Source organism: Phoca vitulina, unplaced genomic scaffold (assembly GCF_004348235.1).
Source record: "Phoca vitulina isolate PV1807 unplaced genomic scaffold, GSC_HSeal_1.0 scaffold55, whole genome shotgun sequence".
In the NCBI taxonomy this organism is placed as follows: Eukaryota; Metazoa; Chordata; class Mammalia; order Carnivora; family Phocidae; genus Phoca; species Phoca vitulina.
Window position 1 is genome coordinate 9,930,032 of NW_022589758.1, and position 19,420 is coordinate 9,949,451.

The 19,420-nt window shown below is 39.6% G+C and overlaps 1 protein-coding gene across 4 annotated transcripts in view; it reads left to right on the top strand.

Annotated features, from left to right (window-relative positions):
• Window positions 1–19,037, top strand: part of ZFX (zinc finger protein X-linked) — a 54,390-nt gene extending 35,353 nt beyond the window's left edge. For 3 of the 4 annotated variants that reach the window (XM_032389557.1, XM_032389555.1, XM_032389558.1), the window contains exons 4-8: window positions 12,224–12,373; window positions 12,593–12,736; window positions 13,323–13,475; window positions 14,010–14,150; window positions 15,006–19,037. In XM_032389557.1, the coding sequence (XP_032245448.1) occupies window positions 12,224–12,373; window positions 12,593–12,736; window positions 13,323–13,475; window positions 14,010–14,150; window positions 15,006–16,189 (1,772 nt within the window). In that variant the 3' untranslated portion in view covers window positions 16,190–19,037. The remainder of the gene's footprint in view (window positions 1–12,223; window positions 12,374–12,592; window positions 12,737–13,322; window positions 13,476–14,009; window positions 14,151–15,005) is intronic. The other variant, XM_032389559.1, reaches the window with a different exon arrangement.
• The last annotated feature ends 383 nt before the right edge of the window (window positions 19,038–19,420 follow it).

Below are 19,420 nucleotides of genomic sequence, written 5' to 3' on the forward strand. Positions count from 1 at the left end.
AATCATACATAAACTATTATTTTTACTTTTGCGGATGTTTACTTTCCTTGTGTCTTCATTCATTCAAAAACATTTCTTGACCAGCCACGATAAGCTAGGAACCTTGGTAGCTGTTAGAGATAAACAGTGCAAGTCTCTGGCTTTTTAGAGTCCACAGCCCTGGAGGGAAGACAAACAGAAACAGATCATTACAGTTGATTGTGAAAAGATACATAACTGAAAATACAAAGTATTTTGGAAGCACTAAGGGAGGAAATGGGGGGGGTGGTTTGGTATACTTCTATGAGCTACATGCTATGAAAGCACTATAAACCAGAGTTCTGTGGAAGCTTGATTGAAGACCTGAGTCTCTGTATTTCATCTCTACTCTTAACCATTTCCTTCTCTCTCATATTGTTTTGAAGCAAATTCCACACATCATTTCATTCGTAGGTATTTCAGTATATATATCCGAAGGACAAGGATTTTTTAAAAAAATGAAACAATATCATGGTCACATATTTAAAAAAATAATTTGGAGTGAACTCAGTTTGAAGGATGAGTGGGTGGGTAAGGCAGGAGGAATGGCAGAGAGGAGGGAGGAGGGCCTATTTAAAGGCAAGGAGATGTGAAAGATCTTGGAGTGTTCAGAGACTTACTCTTTGGAGTGCAAATAATATCTTTGGTGAAGAAAATGGAGGAAATGGTGAGAAATAAGATTGACAAAATAGGCAGGGCCCAAATCATAAAGGCCCTTGAATGCACTAAGAAGCGCATTTTACCTTGTCGATGTGGGGAGCTGTTAAAGGGTTGTAAGCAGATAATAATAACACGGTTAGGCTGGTAGTTTGGAAAGATCATCCTCATGGCAATGTTGAGAGCATACTAGGTAAGAGTAAACTCAGAAACAAAAAGTGTGCTATGGGAGATTATAGTAGTTCAGGTAAGAAACAGATGATGATAGTTTGAAATAAGGTTCTATCGGTAGAGTTTGGCAGAAACTGCTTCATGACATATTTAGGAAGTAGAATTTGGATTAAATTTAGGCTTGAGGAAGAGGGAGAGTTCAAAGCTCCCTTCCTGGTTTCTGGCTTGTGGAGCTGGGCAGGTGGCGAAACCATTACCAGAGGAGGAGCATGTTTGGATACGCTGAAGATCTGTCCATAGAGTTGCTACCTGCAGCTGTCCACGTGGTGCCCCTGGCCTTCTCATTGAGGTGTTCTGACCAGTTGGTCTGATGTTAGCTCCTAATTGAGCACAACTTTTGGTCGTAGTAGATATCTAATAAAAAATGGTTCCGGGGGAGGAGGACGCCTGGGTGGCTCAGTCGGTTAAGTGTCTGACTCAGTTTTGGCCCAGGGCATGATCTCACAGTTGTAAGATTGAGCCACGTGTTGGGGCTTAAGATTCTCCCTTTCCCTCTCCCTCTGTACCTCCCCCCCCCAAAAAAGTGGTTCTGGGAATGAATGAAGAAATAAGTCCAAACTTCTATGTTTAATGCATAAACTCTGAGGGTTAATACAATCTTATGATTTATTTATTGATTCTCAGGGCTATTAGCACAGGAGACATGGTAAAATATTTGTTTATTCCTTTGTTCTGTGGGCAGATTGTTGGATGTTTCTATATCTTACCATTATTTTTATATATGCACTCTATCAGTTTTGTTTCTTAACCATTTGGTAAACCACAGAATGAAATTTTAGAGTTTTAAAAATACATATCCTCATGGGAATGTTTCTGAAATGTGAGAAAAGTCTTAGAGAAGACATATTGAATAAGCTTTAAGCTTGTTCTGATAAAATTTACAAAGATGTCTGTTAATCCATCTAAAATTATTGTCTTTACTGTGGGTACTCTGAAACTTATTTGGAAGCACTCAGGTAAGGCACATTTATTGTTGTCCTCCCCTCTCCCCACCAAAAATAAGATTGGGTAAAAAATCTGTATCTTGAAAGCCTTAGAAGCAACTGGAGCTTCAGATTAGCCTTGTGACTCATATTTACTGTTTATCTGCTTGTGACCTAGACAGAAGTGTCCAACAGCTTGCCCTTTGAACAGATCTGTGATTACTTTGTGGGGTAATGGGGGTTGGGCAGGGGAGAGAGGAGGAGAGAGGGAAAGAAAGAACATGCGAAGATCTGATCTTCGAGAAATTCTTAAGTGTATCAGTGCCTGCAGTTTAGAGTCAGCCAGCTTTCCATTTGGATGCCAGCCCAGCTGCTCATTAGCTGTATGATTTTGAGCAAATTACTGACTTCTCTTTGGCCTTTGTTTTTTTATTTGTAAGATGGCAGTCCTACTACCTGACCTGTGGGCTGGTTGGGAGAATTAGAGATCATATGGAGCAGGCACCCAGCACAGAGCCTGCCTGTCAGTAATGGCTGATCATTGTTGTCCACACAGAATCTCTCTGTTGGTGGCATCAACTGGGCAAGCAGGACTAACTCTGGACTGGCTTCACTTAAGACCTTCCTGTTGTCTGATCAGGGAATCCTTGGCTAAAGGCAGGCACAAGGTGGGATTATAGTAGTCATTCCTTTCTTTTCCCCCTGAATTTATAGTATTAAGAAATCAGTTCTTGGTTAACTAGGTTTAGTTAGCTATATTTTAGACCAATTCAGTGCAATTTGGCAAATATTTTTCATAAGTTCTCTCTGACGTCATGTTAGAGATCACTATAACTTAGGACAGACACTTGAATGGCTCTGATCCTTTAATTCCCCTTCTATAGAATAGGCTAATTTCATTAAATCTTTGAATGTCTTCAGGAAAGTTTCAAGAAGTAAAGGAGATCAGATTATCACTAATTCTCTGAAATCTTTTATAGGCTATATAATAAAAATAAGATGGAATTTTAACCACAGAAAGAGGGTTCCTAAGGAGGAAGCTAAGAAAGGGAGGCCCAAAAGTGAATTTATAAGTTTATTTATCTACTAGAACATCTGCTTACTCAGCAGAATGCTTCCTGCAAGTTAACTTAGTCTTAGGTGCTCTGGTTTCACATCTGTAAAGTGGAGATAAAACACCTAAGTCATGGAGCTGTTGTCATTGATTTCATGATAAAATAGAGGGACACCACTGACCACAGTGTCTAGGACATAACAGTTGCTCATGAGCTCAGGTATCCTTTTAAGGGGAACTGCCCATCTGTGGTTTGTTTTTTTTTTGTTAAGATTTTATTTACTTGTCAGAGAGAGAGCACACAAGCAGGGGCAGCAGCAGGCAGAGGGAGAAGCAGACTCCCCGCCAAGCAGGGAGCCCGATGCGGGGCTCGATCCCAGGACCCTGGGACCATGACCTGAGCTGAAGGCAGATGCTTAACCCACTGAGCCACCCAGGCGTCCCTAGGTATTTTTACTGTTAAGTAGTCACCTGCCCACACAGGAAATCTAATAAGACACTGAATAATACCAAGTTTTTACTCTGTAGTTTTTTTCTTTTGATTGGATTTTGGGTTTAGAAGTTTAAAAATTGAAGTGATTTAAGTAGTAAGACTATTGGACTTAACAGAGAGTAAGTTAGAACAGGCTCTTGGTTCAGAGAACCAGATTCTTTCTTCGATAGCAATACTGACTGTAGGGTCTTCTGAAAAGGCCTGATTTCCCTCCTTGATGTTAATCCTAACATTCACACCTAGGGATCTTGTTAAAACTTTAGAAAAGATTTGTGTATTCAGACTGTCCCTTGAAATAAATTATTTAGGATGTAAAATCATCTTTATTTTTCTTTCAAAATTAACCTGTTTTAAGATCTGTCAGGTAGTTAGCTTCTGGTTCTGGAAGGCTGGGATTTAGTGACTTAATCCATGTCCTTCTTGTGGGTACTGGTCACAGTTTATAGACTTGAAGCTTAATTAAACTTTGTCTTTGAAACTGATTCCATCCTTGTAGCATGGGTTTTCCTTCTTAATTGTGCTTTCTGAGAAATCTATCCTTAAGTTTGACTTACTTCTCTGTCCACTTAGGTTTTTCCTTGAGTCCTCCTTTTCCCAGTGACTCCCCTCCTGAAGCTTTTTTCTTTTTTTAAAGATTTTATTTATTTGCGAGAGAGAGAGAGAGTGCACATGCGCGAATGAGCATGGGGGAACAGCAGGCAGAGGGAGAAGGAGACTCCCCGCTGAGCAGGGAGCCCAATGTGGGACTGGATCCCAGGACACAGATCATGACCTGAGCCAAAGGCAGACACTTAACCAACTGAGCCACCCAGGCGCCCTCTTCTTGAAGCTTTTTATGTTTCTGCTCCACTCTGAAGTAGTTGCTTTCTAGGCTTAATGCAATACAGGCATTTTTCTGAAATTTTCCTTCTCTCATTTCCTGAGATTAATCCACTGTGTTATGGATTCCCATGCCACCCTCTTTCTTGATTTACTCCCTTATTGTACTGGACCACATATTGAAATAACTTCCTAAGGAGTATAGATTGTGTACTAAAAATATTTTTATTCTACCCTTAAATGTGATTGATAATTTGGTTAGGTACAGAATTCTAGGTTAAAGAGAATTTTCCCTGAGAACTTGTGATGCCATGTTTCACTGTCACCTAGTATCTAGTGTTACAGTTTAGGAGCCTGATGTCATCTTGACTCTCATTCCTTTGTAGGTGTTTCATTTTATTCTGAAAGGTTTAAAGATCTTTTTATCCCTCCTGGTCTGAAATATCATACAGTTGTGCTTAGTTAGGTGTAGGTCTTTTTCTTGCATTGTGTTTTCATGCATGATGAGCTTTTTGAATCTAAAGAATCTTCAACTCTCTGAAATATTTTTATTTATTAATACAATATATTAATTGCAAGAAGAATCTCTGAAAGAAACAGAGTAAGTATATCCCAACAATTGTCTGAACCTCTGTGTTCCAATATGGTAGTCATTAGCCACATGTGGCTAATTAAAGTTAAGTTTGATTAAATGAAAATTAAATAAAATTAGGTATATAGTGTCTAAGTTGCACCAACCACATTTCAAGTGCTGAATAACCACATGTAGCTAGTGCAGATATAACTATAGAACATTTCCAATGTGATCTTTTTTAAAAGTCAAAGAGGAGATGCAGAAGTTCAAAGAATATATTACAAGACAATAGAGGCAGATAGAAAGTAAACTTAACAAAATTCAGAAAGAAGCGGAAGAGAAAAATAAAAATATGATCAAGATAAAAGCCACCATAGAAGCAACTATAAGAATAAATCTGCCTGAGTAAATAAGCATGGGCAGAGGATCCAGCTTTAGGAAATCACAAAAATGGTTAAAAAAAAGGTACAAAAATGAATATGGAAGAGATGGCTAGACACAGGAGACAGATAGAGGAGGCAAACACGTAAGGAGAATTCTCAAAGAAGGGAACAAACAATGAACTACAAAAATATTTATAGTGGAAGAAATTTTCCTAAAATAAAGATTGGAATCTTCCAGTGAATTTTCCTGAAATAAAGATCAAATCTTTCTTGTTTCAAGAAATTGACATAATGATAAAACCAGCAAGTCATAATCATATCATATCTTTCATAGTAGGATGACAGTAGATACTGGCTTTAAAATTGATTCATGGTGCACCTGCGTGGCTCAGTTTGTTAAGGGTCCGACTCTTAGATTCAGCTCAGGTCATGGTCTCGGGGTCGTGAGTTCAAGCCCCGCATCAGGCGCTGCGCTGTGCATGGAGCCTGCTTGAGATTCTCTCTGTCCCTCTCCCTCTGCCCCCTCCCCCCTCACTCTTGTGCATGCATTCTCACTCTCCTTAAAAAAATTGATTCATGTATTATAAGCAAAGTATGACTAAATGTTTTTGTAATATATTTTTTCATCTTTAGGGGGTTAAGAACTAGTAACATAATGTCTAAACATTTACTTGAAGATCAGCATTCATATATTTAAGAAATGAATGTTAAATCTTTTCTGTATATCAGTGTACTGTAGACACTTGGGATACATCATTGAACAAAACAGATGCCAGTGCTTTTCCCCTCCCTTATGTTCTAGTAGAGGTACACAGACATAAATAAGTGATGTAGTATAAGTGATAATCTTCTTGGGAAGAAAACAGGGGTATAAGGAAGATTTTGGGTTGCAGATGTGGTCAGCGTTTGCTGAGATGACATTTGAGCAGAGGCTTAATTTTGAGATATCTGATAGACATCAAAGACGTACAAATCTGAGTTCGGGAAATAGGACTAGAATGGAGATGCAAAATTGGGAGTTATTGGCATATAGATGAAATTTAAGCTATAAAACAGAATGACATTGCCAAAGGAGTGATTGTAAATAAACCAAGACCAAACACTAAGCCCTGAGGTTTGCAACATTAAGAGGCTAAGAGGCGGCTCCTGCAAAAGACTGAGGAGGCATGGCCGGTGAGGGAGGAGGAAACCAAGAGCTTATATCCTGGAAGCCAAGTGAGGAAAGTGAATCAGAGTCAAATGGATGCTGAGAACGGGTGACCTTGATGAACAGTTTTGGTGAATTCATGGGCCAGGTTGAAGTGAGTTTAGAGGATACAGGATGACAAGAATTGGAGAAATGGGATCAAAAGTTTTTGTTTTAAAGGGGGAAGAAGAATAGTTTATGTGCTGATGAAGGTGATCCAGTAGAGGGGGCAGATGCTAGAGCAATAAAGAAGGGGGCAGGCTTTAGCTAGGAATAGAGGTGATTTGTCTTGCTTACAGGCTGGATTTAGTTGCTGGTAGGTGAGTAGATCTGATAATCAGTCAGTGAATCTTCCGATTGTTTCACTTGTTCTCAGTAAAATAAGAAAGAAGATCAACTGAGAGTGAGGATGGGGAGGTGAAATTAGAGATTTGAGGAGAGAGGATACTAGAAAAAGAGAGGGAAAGTAGCAGAAAAGGTTTGCTTCAGGTTCAGGGTCATGGATTTAAAGTGAAACCATCAGTGTGTGTGCATGTGTCTGTGCTTGTGTGCGTGTTTGCCATCAGATTTAGCGGCATAGGCCCTGGTGTAGAGGCAGAGAGGAAAATTGAAATCAGGCAAGTTTGTGGTTCTCTCAAGCCAGTATGATGGAATGAAAGGAGGGGGAGGGCAAGGGATTGGAGAGCAAGGGAATGAGATTGACTGTGGAATTCAAGTTGTTTGAGTTCAAGTAAATTATGATGTAGTGATTTTTGTTTAAAAATGGCATATTACAATATCCAGTTTTCATTAAAATATCTGTTCACTCTTCCTTTTATTTATAAATATGCATAGGGAAATATCTGAATAATGATCTGTAAATTGATAGTTCTAGGTGGTAGAATTTTGATCACATTTTAATTTTTTAAAACTTTAAAAATACTTTTTTTGGGGGGACCTGGGTGGCTCATTCGGTTAAGCAGCTACCTTCGGCTCAGGGCATGATCTCAGGGTCCTGAGATTGAGCCTCCATGTTGGAGGCTGCTCCACCTGCTTGTGCTCTCTTGCTCACGCTCTCTCAAATAAATAAAAATCTTAAAAAAATACTTTTCTTAAACAGTAAACTATATAATTTCTACAACAAATTATATACAAGTACAAGAAGCATAAGGGAATAGAAATAAAAATGTATTGTTTTGGGGCGCCTGGGTGGCTCAGTCGTTAAGCGTCTGCCTTCAGCTCAGGTCATGATCCCAGGGTCCTGGGATCGAGCCCCGCATCGGGCTCCCTGCTCGGCGGGAAGCCTGCTTCTCCCTCTCCCACTCCCCCTGCTTGTGTTCCCTCTCTCGCTGTCTCTCTCTCTCTGTCAAATAAATAAATAAAATCTTAAAAAAAAAAAAAAAAATGTATTGTTTTAAGTTCAGGGCACACGGGGTAGTCTAGGGCCTGATGGGGGAGACAAGATTGAAGGCAGAAGGCACTTTGGTCGGAGGTCGGTTACTAGACTGTGCAGTTTGTATTTTATTTGGTAGGAAATGGGGTACCATTCTGAGCCGGAGAGTAAGGCAACTGGATCTTTGTTTTAGGAAAGCTGACTGAGGGCTACGTCTAGGGGTATTTGGTAGGAAACGTAGGAAGAGAGAGATCAAATGGTAAAGATCTTTTCTTTCTATGATGTTAATTTGTACAAAATGCAATTCCACCGCAATCCAATATCATATATTTTTCTGTCTTGGTAAAAATTATAAAAATTTGTCTAGAAACTTAATTGAGAATAACAAAACAATATTACCTATGTCATAAGGTTTTTGTGAGGAGTGAATGGTTACATTTTAAGGGCTTGGTATGTGGTCAGTAAATGTTACCATTATCCATCATGACCACCATCCTTCCTTGTTATATAGATTCTCCATCAGCTTAGTTTTACTGATCTTTTAATTAGATCAACATTCGTTTAACAGTTTACTTGGGGGCACCTGGGTGGCTCAGTTAAGCATCCAACTCTTGATTTCAGCTCAGGTCTTGATGTCAGGGTCGTGAGTTCAAGCCCTGCGTTGGGCTCCATGCTGTGTGTGGAGCCTACGTAAAGAAAAAAACGGGTGCCTGGGTGGCTCAGTCATTTAAGCGACTGACTCTTGATTTTGGCTCAGGTCCTGCTCTCAGGGTTGTGAGATGGAGCCCTGTGTTGGGCCCTGCGTTGGGCTCCGCACTGGGCATGGAGCCTACTTAAGATTCTCTCTTTCCCTCTCCCTTTGCCCCTCCCCCTGCAGGAGCTTGCACGCTCTCCCTCTCTCTCTTAAAAAAAAACCCAAAACCAAAACCAATTTACTTGAAGTGGTGTATTTCCCACCCACACCCCAGTAATTTTTCTTTTCCAGAAACTACTGGTTTTTTTGAGATCTTAACTATATTTTTAGACACCGTGGTATCTATAACATTGCAAATAAGTATCCCTCAATTTTCAGTCTTTAGGAGAGTTTACTGAAGCTCCCTTCAAGCAGTATAAAGTATTGCCTATATTGTGCTATAGTTTTGCTGTTACTAATGAGATCATCGATAAGTCAAATGTTTCTCAGTTTTGAAGTTTAAAATACTGGATGAGGGGTGCCTGGGTGGCTCATTGGGTAAAGCGTCTGCCTTCAGCTCAGGTCATGATCCCAGGGATCGAGCCCCACGCCGGGCTCTCTGCTCAGTGGGAAGCCTGCTTCTCCCTCTCCTTCTCCCCCTGCTTGTACTCTCTCTCTCACTGTCAAATAAATAAAATCTTTAAAAAAAAAGTTAAAAAAATAAAATATTGGATGAGTTGTAAAGATTATTATTATGTAAGGCTTGAGGAAACTGTGATGCCAATTTTACTTTAACACAAATAGAAAAAACTGGGAAGAAAATTTCCTAACATAATGATGGAATCTCTGGTTGGTGGGACTATTGGTGATTTTTTTTTTTAATTCTAAGTTTTATACAGTAAACATACATTTCTTAAAAAATCAGAAGATGAAAATAAAGGCCTGGGTTCTAAAGACAGGTACCTCTTCTCTCTCCCATCCCTCACTCATTAGTTCACTGACTTTGGGCAAGGCACATACCATCTCAGAGCCTTTATTTCTTTATCTGGAAAAGGTAAGGATCAAATAAAATTAAAGTACATAGAAATGATAAGGAAATAGCAAAATGCCATGCAAATGGTAGTTATTATTAGAAGTAGTCTTAATTTCCAGAAATTATGCTCTTCTGTTTTGGAGAGGCCTTGTTCCAGAGCTCTAGCTCTTCATCACTACATTAGAAGAAGGCACTTAGGCGGAAATCATACATATGATGACTCAGTTTTATCCAAGGCTTCTTTGTTTTTAGAAATTCATTTTTATGGTAGCTTTAAAATCACAGAGAAATTTTGAGTCCTTAACAGGACCATCAAAGTGGGTTTTTTTAAAAAAATCACTTCTGTAATTTTTCATATTCAGAGTAATTTCATAAGTTGAGTTAGTGGGGCAAATTCTCAAGGTGAAAACTTGAAGGTGAATTCTACTTTTGTCTAATAATAGAATAGCTTTGCTTGGCTCAGGTGAGCCTGTATATTTGAAATGTGTTTTCCCCACACACTTATGAAAGCAAACAGAAAGGTCTTTTCCTCCAAATTATAGATAAATACATGCCATTTTGCGAGCTCCAAAATGAAGATTTTTCAGTCATCAAAGGCTTTATCTTATGAGTACCAACAAGCTAAAATATGCCAAAACAGCTAGCCTGACCTTGTTCTTTGTAAACACGAGGACATTTGATTTTCCAGTAGCTGTTAGAATCAGTTTTGCCATACCTTGCCAAAAAAGGGCAAGCTTCATCAACAAGATCTAACTGCTCAGAGATGAGTGTTCTGAAGACGTAGCAGGTTTAGTCAGGTCTCTCCAGCTAGTTTGGGGGGGATCTTCATCCTTGTTATCACTACCTCACTTTGAAATTGCAGAGCTACCTTTAAGAAAATAGCCTGGGCTCAGTCAGCTTGGTATGTCATAAAAATATTTAGCTTTGAAAAGGGGTAAGTACACATCAGGCCAGAAATAAGGACCTAATGCCAATTCTTTCCCCTTACAAATCATTTTTATAAAAAGCATAGTCAAGATCCTTGAATTTAGGTAGTTATGTGCAGAGTTCAGGGAACCTCTCTTTGTTTTCTCAGACCACAGAGTTTAACCAGTTGGTCTCTTTGAACCTGCATATCATGAGGCTTGTCCTGGATCAGCTCATTTTCTCCAGCTTCTTAAGCTCTTCACCTAGTTTGCCATTTTCTCCCTGGTAACCAAAGCCCTTGCCTCTGGTTTCATATCCACGGTTGAAGCCACCAGCCACGAACTTCTCCAGCTCCCAGCATTACAGCCTTCCCCCTTAACACGATGTAGCTCTCTTTGCATCCATGTTTACCACTTCAGGTCTCAGAAGGATCGCATATTGCTCCCACTGTCTAAGGAGAATTTCTTCATCTTTGCCTCTAATTTCATCTTCCCCCTTTCCTCTGAGATCTTGATCCAGAAGTTTTCCCGTGTCCTCTGGCTTCAGCTTCTTCCCGTCTGTTGTATTTGCTCCCACAGACTGAATATGCTTGAGTGTTCTTATCAGTTAAACAGAAAAGTCCTTGACCCTGTTCCCCGTTCTAGTTACTGCCCCTTTGTTCTCCATTTTAAAATTAGACTTCTTGAAGAAACGCACACCTTCCATTGAATCCTCACCCCACTTTAATCTGACCTCATATAGCCTTTACTACACTGCTTTTCCCCAGGAGCGTCAGTGACTTCCAGGTCATTCCTCCGTTACTAGGGTGTGTGCTGCATTATTGCTGTGGACCTTACCAGGCTTCTTGGAATTTATAACTGCCTCGCTTCCTTCACGATCCTCCACCAGCCTCTCCAGCTTTCCCTTCTTGGGTTCCTTTGTGAACTCTTCTTGTCCCTCCCTTAAACTGTGATGTTCCCCAAGATATCCATAGCACACTCTTTCCTCACACTGCAGGTCCTCACTGTGTGATCTCAGGGCTAGTTAGCACAGAGCTGTTGGCTCCCAAATCTGTCAGCCTTCAGCTTTCAGACTCAAATATCCAGCAACTGTCTTTACATCTCATTCATTGAGTCATTGGCTCATCAATATTCTGAGCATCTATCATCACCAGACTCTTGTCTTAAAAGACTAATAAAATGACAAGTTCTGCTCTATCAGTGGGAAAGATGGGGGAAAGTCCCTGATAGTGACAATACAATAAATCGTATACTCGGAGAGAAACAAGCAAAGGGTGCTGTGAATATAAAAGAACGGGGACAGGCACTGGTCTGAGAGCTTTTAGGGATGTTACCTCTCAGACCTTAAATTAATTACCCATGCAGGAAGAGAGAGCCTTTTACTCATTTCTCTGATTAACATTTCTTCCCCCAGTCACTCGGTCACCTAAATCAGAAACCCCATAGTTATCCCTGGCTCCTTTGTCATGTTCAGTTTTGACTCTTAAGTCCTGATGTTAGCGAACATGGTGATCTGTCATTCTCACTGCTCTGGAATCTCTAAATCGCTCCATGTATCTGGCTTCACCCCTACAGATTCTAATTCTGTAGTGCTGCTGGGCTGGGGCCTGTGTTCTTTAGTTCCCTAAGAGAGATGACACCTGACCAGATTGAGAAACCTCTGACCTACCATTGTCAAGTCTGAACCCCTCTGCCTGGTTGCACAAGGCCCTCCATGACCCCTGCTTTGGCCTAGCAGTCAGCCACATTTCCCACCGTGCTCTGCGTGTCTACTGGTCTAGGTAAAATCATCCTATTTTGTATGAATCCTGTTAGGGATGATATTTGTACAAAGGACTTTGCAAAACAGTAACATTTAAGTATCTGCTAGTGTTATTTGTAATGTATTTTCTGCCTTTTCAGTGGATGATGCTGGCAAAATAGAACACGATGGTTCCTCTGGAATGACCATGGACGCAGAGTCGGAAATCGATCCTTGTAAGGTGGATGGCACTTGCCCTGAAGTCATCAAGGTGTACATTTTTAAAGCTGACCCTGGAGAGGATGACTTAGGTAAGAGGAAAGCTTCGGCATAGTATGCATCCTGATAAGACACTTCAGCCTGATTTCTTTTGGGTTGTTTAGATTGCGGACCTTTGAAATCTTTTCTGAAGATAACTTTTAAACAAGGATTTCCATGTAGCAGTAGAAAAGTATATGACATGTGTTAAGTCAGATGGGTGGAAATGAAGTTTTCAGATAAATTCTCGGAGCTGTCATCTTCCCTGATAGGTGGCACCGTAGACATTGTGGAGAGTGAGCCTGAGAATGACCATGGAGTTGAATTACTTGATCAGAATAGCAGTATTCGTGTGCCAAGGGAAAAGATGGTTTATATGACTGTCAACGACTCTCAGCAAGAAGATGAAGATTTAAGTAAGTAGGTGGCCTTTTTGTGGGAGAAAGTTTTGTGTTTCTGTAGCTCTCTTTTTAACTATGGTCAGTATTTGAAGGAAAACAAGTAGCATTATTGTAGAGATTATTATGCTGCCGTGTTCCAAGGGCAGTCTCGGTAACTCGTTATGGATGCGTAGAATGTTGCTTTAAAAACAAGTTAAGGGGCGCCTGGGTGGCTCAGTTGGTTAAGCGACTGCCTTCGGCTCAGGTCATGATCCTGGAGTCCGGGGATCGAGTCCCGCATCGGGCTCCCTGCTCAGCAGGGAGTCTGCTTCTCCCTCTGACCCTCCCCCATCTCATGTGCTCTCTCTCTCTCTCTCTCAAATAAATAAATAAAATCTTTAAAAAAAAAAAAAAAAAAGAACAAGTTAAGATGAAAGCCAAGAAATGAATGATTCGTTAAACAAATATTCGTTGCCTGCTTAGGACTCTGTGAAAGCTGTGTTCTAGGTGTGTAACACTTGAACCTTCCTTCTACTTGTCTGCTAACTGAATTCAAATAAAAACATCTTTCCTGTGATCTCTGTAAACCTGGTCACAAAATTTGATATAATTTCCTACTTAGATGTCGCGGAAATTGCCGATGAAGTTTATATGGAGGTGATCGTAGGGGAGGAGGATGCAGCGGCGGCGGCGGCTGCCGCCGCGGCGCATGATCAGCAGATCGACGACAATGAAATCAAAACCTTCATGCCAATCGCATGGGCAGCAGCTTACGGTAAGTCACGTGGCGGCTCTTCGAATGGAGTTGGCTCGCGCACGTGAATTCGTGACTGGAAACGGTGTCTGTGGCCTTAGGTTTCCGAAATAGGAAACACCACTACCCTGTAAGGGTTACTTGATTTAAACAAGAGGAGAGGAAGATGATAAAGTCTACCTTTTGTCTTTATTTATAACAGGAATTTCCTTCATGTGTATATTACGTAGAAGGAAGTACCGCAAGAAGTATGCAGGCTTTCAAGCTGAAACTTTTCATCTTGATTGTATCTGGCCCATGACTTTACAATTTGGGGAGACAACATGGGAGTTCAAGGGGCAAAATGCTGACATGTGTTTTTTAGATTTGGAAGCGAGGCATTTCCTACCGTCTCACTATAATAAATGTGGACCTAAAACCCATTACCTAGAATGGGGACTTTCTGTCATTCATGAGTATCATGGCTTACTTTTCGTTGTTATAGTTAATAAAGAGTCCCTAATTTTTTATAATTTATAATACTGTATAATTTTGTTTTTTAATACGCATTGTTAGGTAATAATTCTGATGGAATTGAAACCCGGAATGGCACTGCAAGTGCCCTCTTGCACATAGATGAGTCTGCTGGGCTCGGCAGACTGGCTAAACAAAAACCAAAGAAAAGGAGAAGACCTGATTCCAGGCAGTACCAAACAGGTGAGGGCACATGAGTCCCACAGCGCAGCGTGCTTGGCAAGCTCTCAGATGGAACTCTAGTATGTATCCACGGAGGTGTTGTGATGGCATTTTAGCTGCTAGACCACATGTAAGCTTTTGTGTATGGAATTTGAAAATATAATTTTAAGAATTCAGTGATATTCATGAATGATTTCCTGGGATAAAAAGAAACAGGGAATGGATCAAACGTGGATGGGGAAAAAAATTTCAAAACTCAGGTGGTTTTTAGGTGGAAATGAAAAGAAATCCCTCAAACACGTTACAAGCATTAACTGTTTTAAAAACTAAATTAATGCAAAGAATTGGATTATGTTACCTTAAGGCAGGCATAATTTCCAGAGCAGCAGGACAAGTACTTCAGTTTACGTGACCCTGTTCCTGTCTATTCGTGGATGGCGATTTGCATATTAAAATTTTTGTAGGTGGATTTAAGCTTTACTGTAAAGTGACACAAAATTAGGTTTTTCAGAATAACCAAAGCAGGAATTGTGATTACAAAACTTTGTTTTTGTGAAGAATTTTCTACCGATTTCTAAACTGATAGAGCTTTGATCACTAGTTGGCAGAAGTTACGTATTTATTGATTGATTTTTTAAACTGGAGGGACTGAGGTTGGTACAATCAGACTGAATGAAGTTTTCAGACCAGGGTTCTCTTTATGACAGGGTTGCTCTATCTCTTATACTGAAAAATGGTAAAAGGAATGTCACGTAGCAAATAGCTTAACCTAGGAATACTTGCCTAATAATGTTCAGAACACACACTTTAAATGCTTGCAGAAACCAAAATGGAACTTGGTTTGATCACTCATGCGCCTTTCTTTTCCTTTCCTAGCAATAATTATTGGCCCTGATGGACATCCCTTGACTGTCTATCCTTGCATGATTTGTGGGAAAAAATTTAAGTCGAGAGGTTTTTTGAAAAGGCACATGAAAAACCATCCTGAACACCTTACCAAGAAGAAGTACCGCTGTACAGACTGTGATTACACTACCAACAAGAAGATAAGTTTACACAACCACCTGGAGAGCCACAAGCTGACCAGCAAGGCAGAGAAGGCCATCGAGTGCGACGAGTGTGGGAAGCATTTCTCTCATGCTGGGGCTTTGTTTACTCACAAAATGGTGCATAAGGAAAAAGGAGCCAACAAAATGCACAAGTGTAAATTCTGTGAATACGAGACAGCTGAACAAGGGTTATTGAATCGCCACCTTTTGGCGGTCCACAGCAAGAACTTTCCTCACATTTGTGTGGAGTGCGGGAAAGGTTTTCGTCACCCGTCGGAGCTCAAAAAGCACATGCGAATCCATACCGGGGAGAAGCCGTACCAGTGCCAGTACTGCGAATATAGGTCTGCAGACTCTTCTAACTTGAAAACACATGTAAAAACTAAGCATAGTAAAGAGATGCCATTCAAGTGTGACATCTGTCTTCTGACTTTCTCAGATACCAAAGAGGTGCAGCAACATGCTCTTATCCACCAAGAAAGCAAAACACACCAGTGTTTGCACTGCGACCACAAGAGCTCGAACTCAAGCGATTTGAAACGACACATAATTTCGGTTCACACGAAGGACTACCCCCATAAGTGTGACATGTGTGAGAAAGGCTTTCACAGGCCTTCCGAACTCAAGAAACACGTGGCTGCCCACAAGGGTAAAAAAATGCACCAGTGTCGACACTGTGACTTTAAGATCGCGGATCCATTTGTTCTGAGTCGCCATATCCTCTCCGTTCACACAAAAGATCTTCCGTTTAGGTGTAAGAGATGTAGAAAGGGATTTAGGCAACAGAATGAGCTTAAAAAGCATATGAAGACCCACAGTGGCAGGAAGGTGTATCAGTGTGAGTACTGTGAGTATAGCACTACAGATGCGTCCGGCTTTAAACGGCACGTCATCTCCATTCATACGAAAGACTACCCTCACCGGTGCGAGTACTGCAAGAAAGGCTTCCGGAGACCTTCCGAAAAGAACCAGCACATAATGCGACACCATAAAGAAGTGGGCCTGCCCTGACGATACCGCTACAGACATTTGTGGAGATGGTGGCCTTGAAGCGGAAATTTCATTTTAAAGCCAACCCGTCTCATTCACATAACAATACTGTATATTGATTTATGCTGTGTACAAATAGAATTATTGCTTCTAGTTGAGTTGGTTTTTTTTTTTACATTTTGTTTAATAGTGTGTTCTGAATTCTATTCAGTTTGTTTAATAAATGGGGGAAAGCAGCAACAAGTAAGTTGCTTTTAATAAAGTAATCCCTGATTCTATACTGAATTTTTCTATCTTAGAAGTTTTATATTTATTTAAATATTTACCTTGCTTACCTTGATGGTACTCTTCTAAGACCATTTAACTTAAAGTTAAGGTAACTTTAGATTGATAACTCTGAAAAGATTCATGTTGACTCATTTTTTTTTGTTCCCATAAATTTCTCACAATAAAATTGTCAGAGACATCTACTAACATAAATGGGAGATTTTACAGTCAGGTCTAATTATCCTAACGTGGAAGTCATTTACTTGTCTTGCTTACTATTTTCAGACCACATGACAATGAAAGTTTCCATTTGAGCTTTTGCGTCCCTGGCATCGCTGAGGAAAGAACAGTGGCTGGGTTCGTGTTTACTTTTCATTTTGTTTAGCAGACAAACTATACTTCTTTGGGGGCTTTCTTTGACGTATTTACATCTTTTGTCAGCATAGCAAACTTTTAGAGAACTTCCTTGACAAATTTTGCTTGATGCTGTTGTATTTTGATTATTCCGTCTGTGCTGCTTTGTCTTGGAATGGTTGTGTGCTACAAATGAGATTATCGAGGACTGCATTTTGGAATCTCCTAGAGGTAATTCGTGGCTCGTAGGATCTTTTGCGACTTTATATATGTAAATGTACCCTGAATTATATATATGCACATATATAGAGAACATGTATCTGTGTGTATTGCTTATTTTACATATTTATACACACAACCCCAGTAGTAGTTAAGATCTATAATGAAAAGTATTAAATTTACAATAACATGAAAGATGCAGGGATGCATGAGAGAGCATTTTGTAAATCATGCTCTTCAGAGAGACTACTCAGGTGAAGAATTAGAAGGAAAATAAGGACACTAGTATTTTTAAAGAGTAAAGGTATTTTCTTTTAAATATCTTTGGTAATTGAAAAAATAGACGTTAAGATGTTTCTAGATAGAATGTTTTCATACAACTTCAGCTCCATGCCTTTATATTTTTCTGAAAAGCTAATGAGTATCCGGACATAACTCCCTCAGTTCTCTCTGAGAAGCCCATGAGGGAACTCTGCGTCACCCAGTGAGGGGGATTAAGGAAACCACAGCTCCATGTCCCAGAGATTGGGTGCTAATTATGACTTACACTGGGCGGGTCCAGCCTGCTCTTTTATTTCTTAGTTACAGTTACCAAACATTAAAAAACTGAACGCTCAACTTGGCTTTGGTTAGAAGATAAAGGTGTGTTTAAGTGCATGAGGAAAATCTGAGGCCTTATTTGGAACATCACCAAGTCTTTCACAGTTTTGTCTGTCTTTGAGAGCCGACATTTTTTAAACAAACAGTTCTGAATCAGAGTCAGAAATGCATAAAATGAACTCGGTTAATTAGAATTTGGTTATGTTAAGAGGGATCTTGGAAAATGGAAAACAGTTTTTGGGGTCCTTTAAATTGGCTGTCAGCATATGAGTATCTGGCACGTCGTAGGAGATTTAGGAATTTTCTTCCCACTGGATAGCTGCCTTGCCACTTCATTATGGTGCTCCATCCCCTTTGTGCTGTTAGGTTTTGGCCTTTCATCTTTCTCTTTGCCATTGATATTTGTATTCAAGAATTATATTTATAGGGTTAGAAATCTAAATATTTGGTGGTTGGCAAGCCTCTGAAATGCTAGATTGATTTCGTCCAGTTGTAAATCAAGTGCTTTAGGCTGGTATGAACTCCAACCTGAATGCTAGTTAAAGCCAAGGCATGGGCCTATCCCAGTGGGAGCTCCTGTGCCCTCTTGGCTCTCATACGTGCTTTTTTTTTTTAAAGTAACTTACAATTGTGTGATTCATTGCCCCGCAGTACTATCCTTGAAAGCTCTGTCTGTTTTTTTGTGAGAACCTTTAAAAATCTCCGTTTTTTTCCCCAGAAATCATGTAAAAGAAGACACTTAAATGAAAGTGGAAATTTATTAACCTTAAAACATGCTGTAAAATTAGTACAGAAAATATAAATAATTGGTCATTTAACTATATTTTTTTAAATAAACTGAAAGATAAAGAACACAACACTCTACACACTTTATATTTCTCTTACATAGTCTGGAATCATACACAGTTATTTTCTTTTTAAAGCACAATATTGAAACCTTTAAAAGGTATTTAAGGGTTTGGTCAAGTGAATATGATAAAATGTATTTGTCTGTATAAAGAGAAAATGAAATTGTAGTCACTGTTATGTACTGACATTAGTTACAACCTAGTTTTAATTCTTAAAACAATTTTGATTAGCAAAGCTAAAAAAAATGGATGTTTCAGTTAAATGTTTTAAAGAGGTACAGATTTTTACAAGGACATAATATAAGTTATTGTTCTGTAGAAATATCCTATTAAATATTGTATGTCCCTCCCTCTGTACACTTTGTAAAAAAAAAAAGTAAAATACATAAAAAGAAAATCATATAGGGATGTGTGACATTATTGTAATTGTGTACTTGAGAATAACGTGCAAAAATAAAAATCAGAATATTTTCCTGTTAATGGATGTTTAGTCTATTTGATACCAGTACTAAGTTAATGCTTTTTCTTAAGGAAAAAAATGTACAGTTTTTGTAAACCTAATAAACATCAAAAGCAGTGGATTATTTTCATTTCCCCATTTCTTAATTCCTTTTATGCAGCAGTGGATTGCAAAATGCTTGATTGCTTTGAATTTTGTGACTTGATGCAAATACTCCTCATAGTTCAGCCCCGTGAATTTGCTAGTAATATATCAGGGAACTTAAGATATGATTGGTGAGTCCTTTGATGAGCATGTCCTTGAAGTTCGTTTTTTTTTCCCTTCATCTTCACAAGGGATTTGTTTCATTAGCCTCTCCAGTTGCCCTGAGACGAATTTGCCCGGCATAAATGGTTTATGAGAGCACTTAAAGTTCATTTCAGTATCCCTGCACAGCACACTTAATCACTGGGTGTTGTCCCCGCCTCCACAGCAGAAGCCCTGCCCTAGAGTGACACCTTTGTG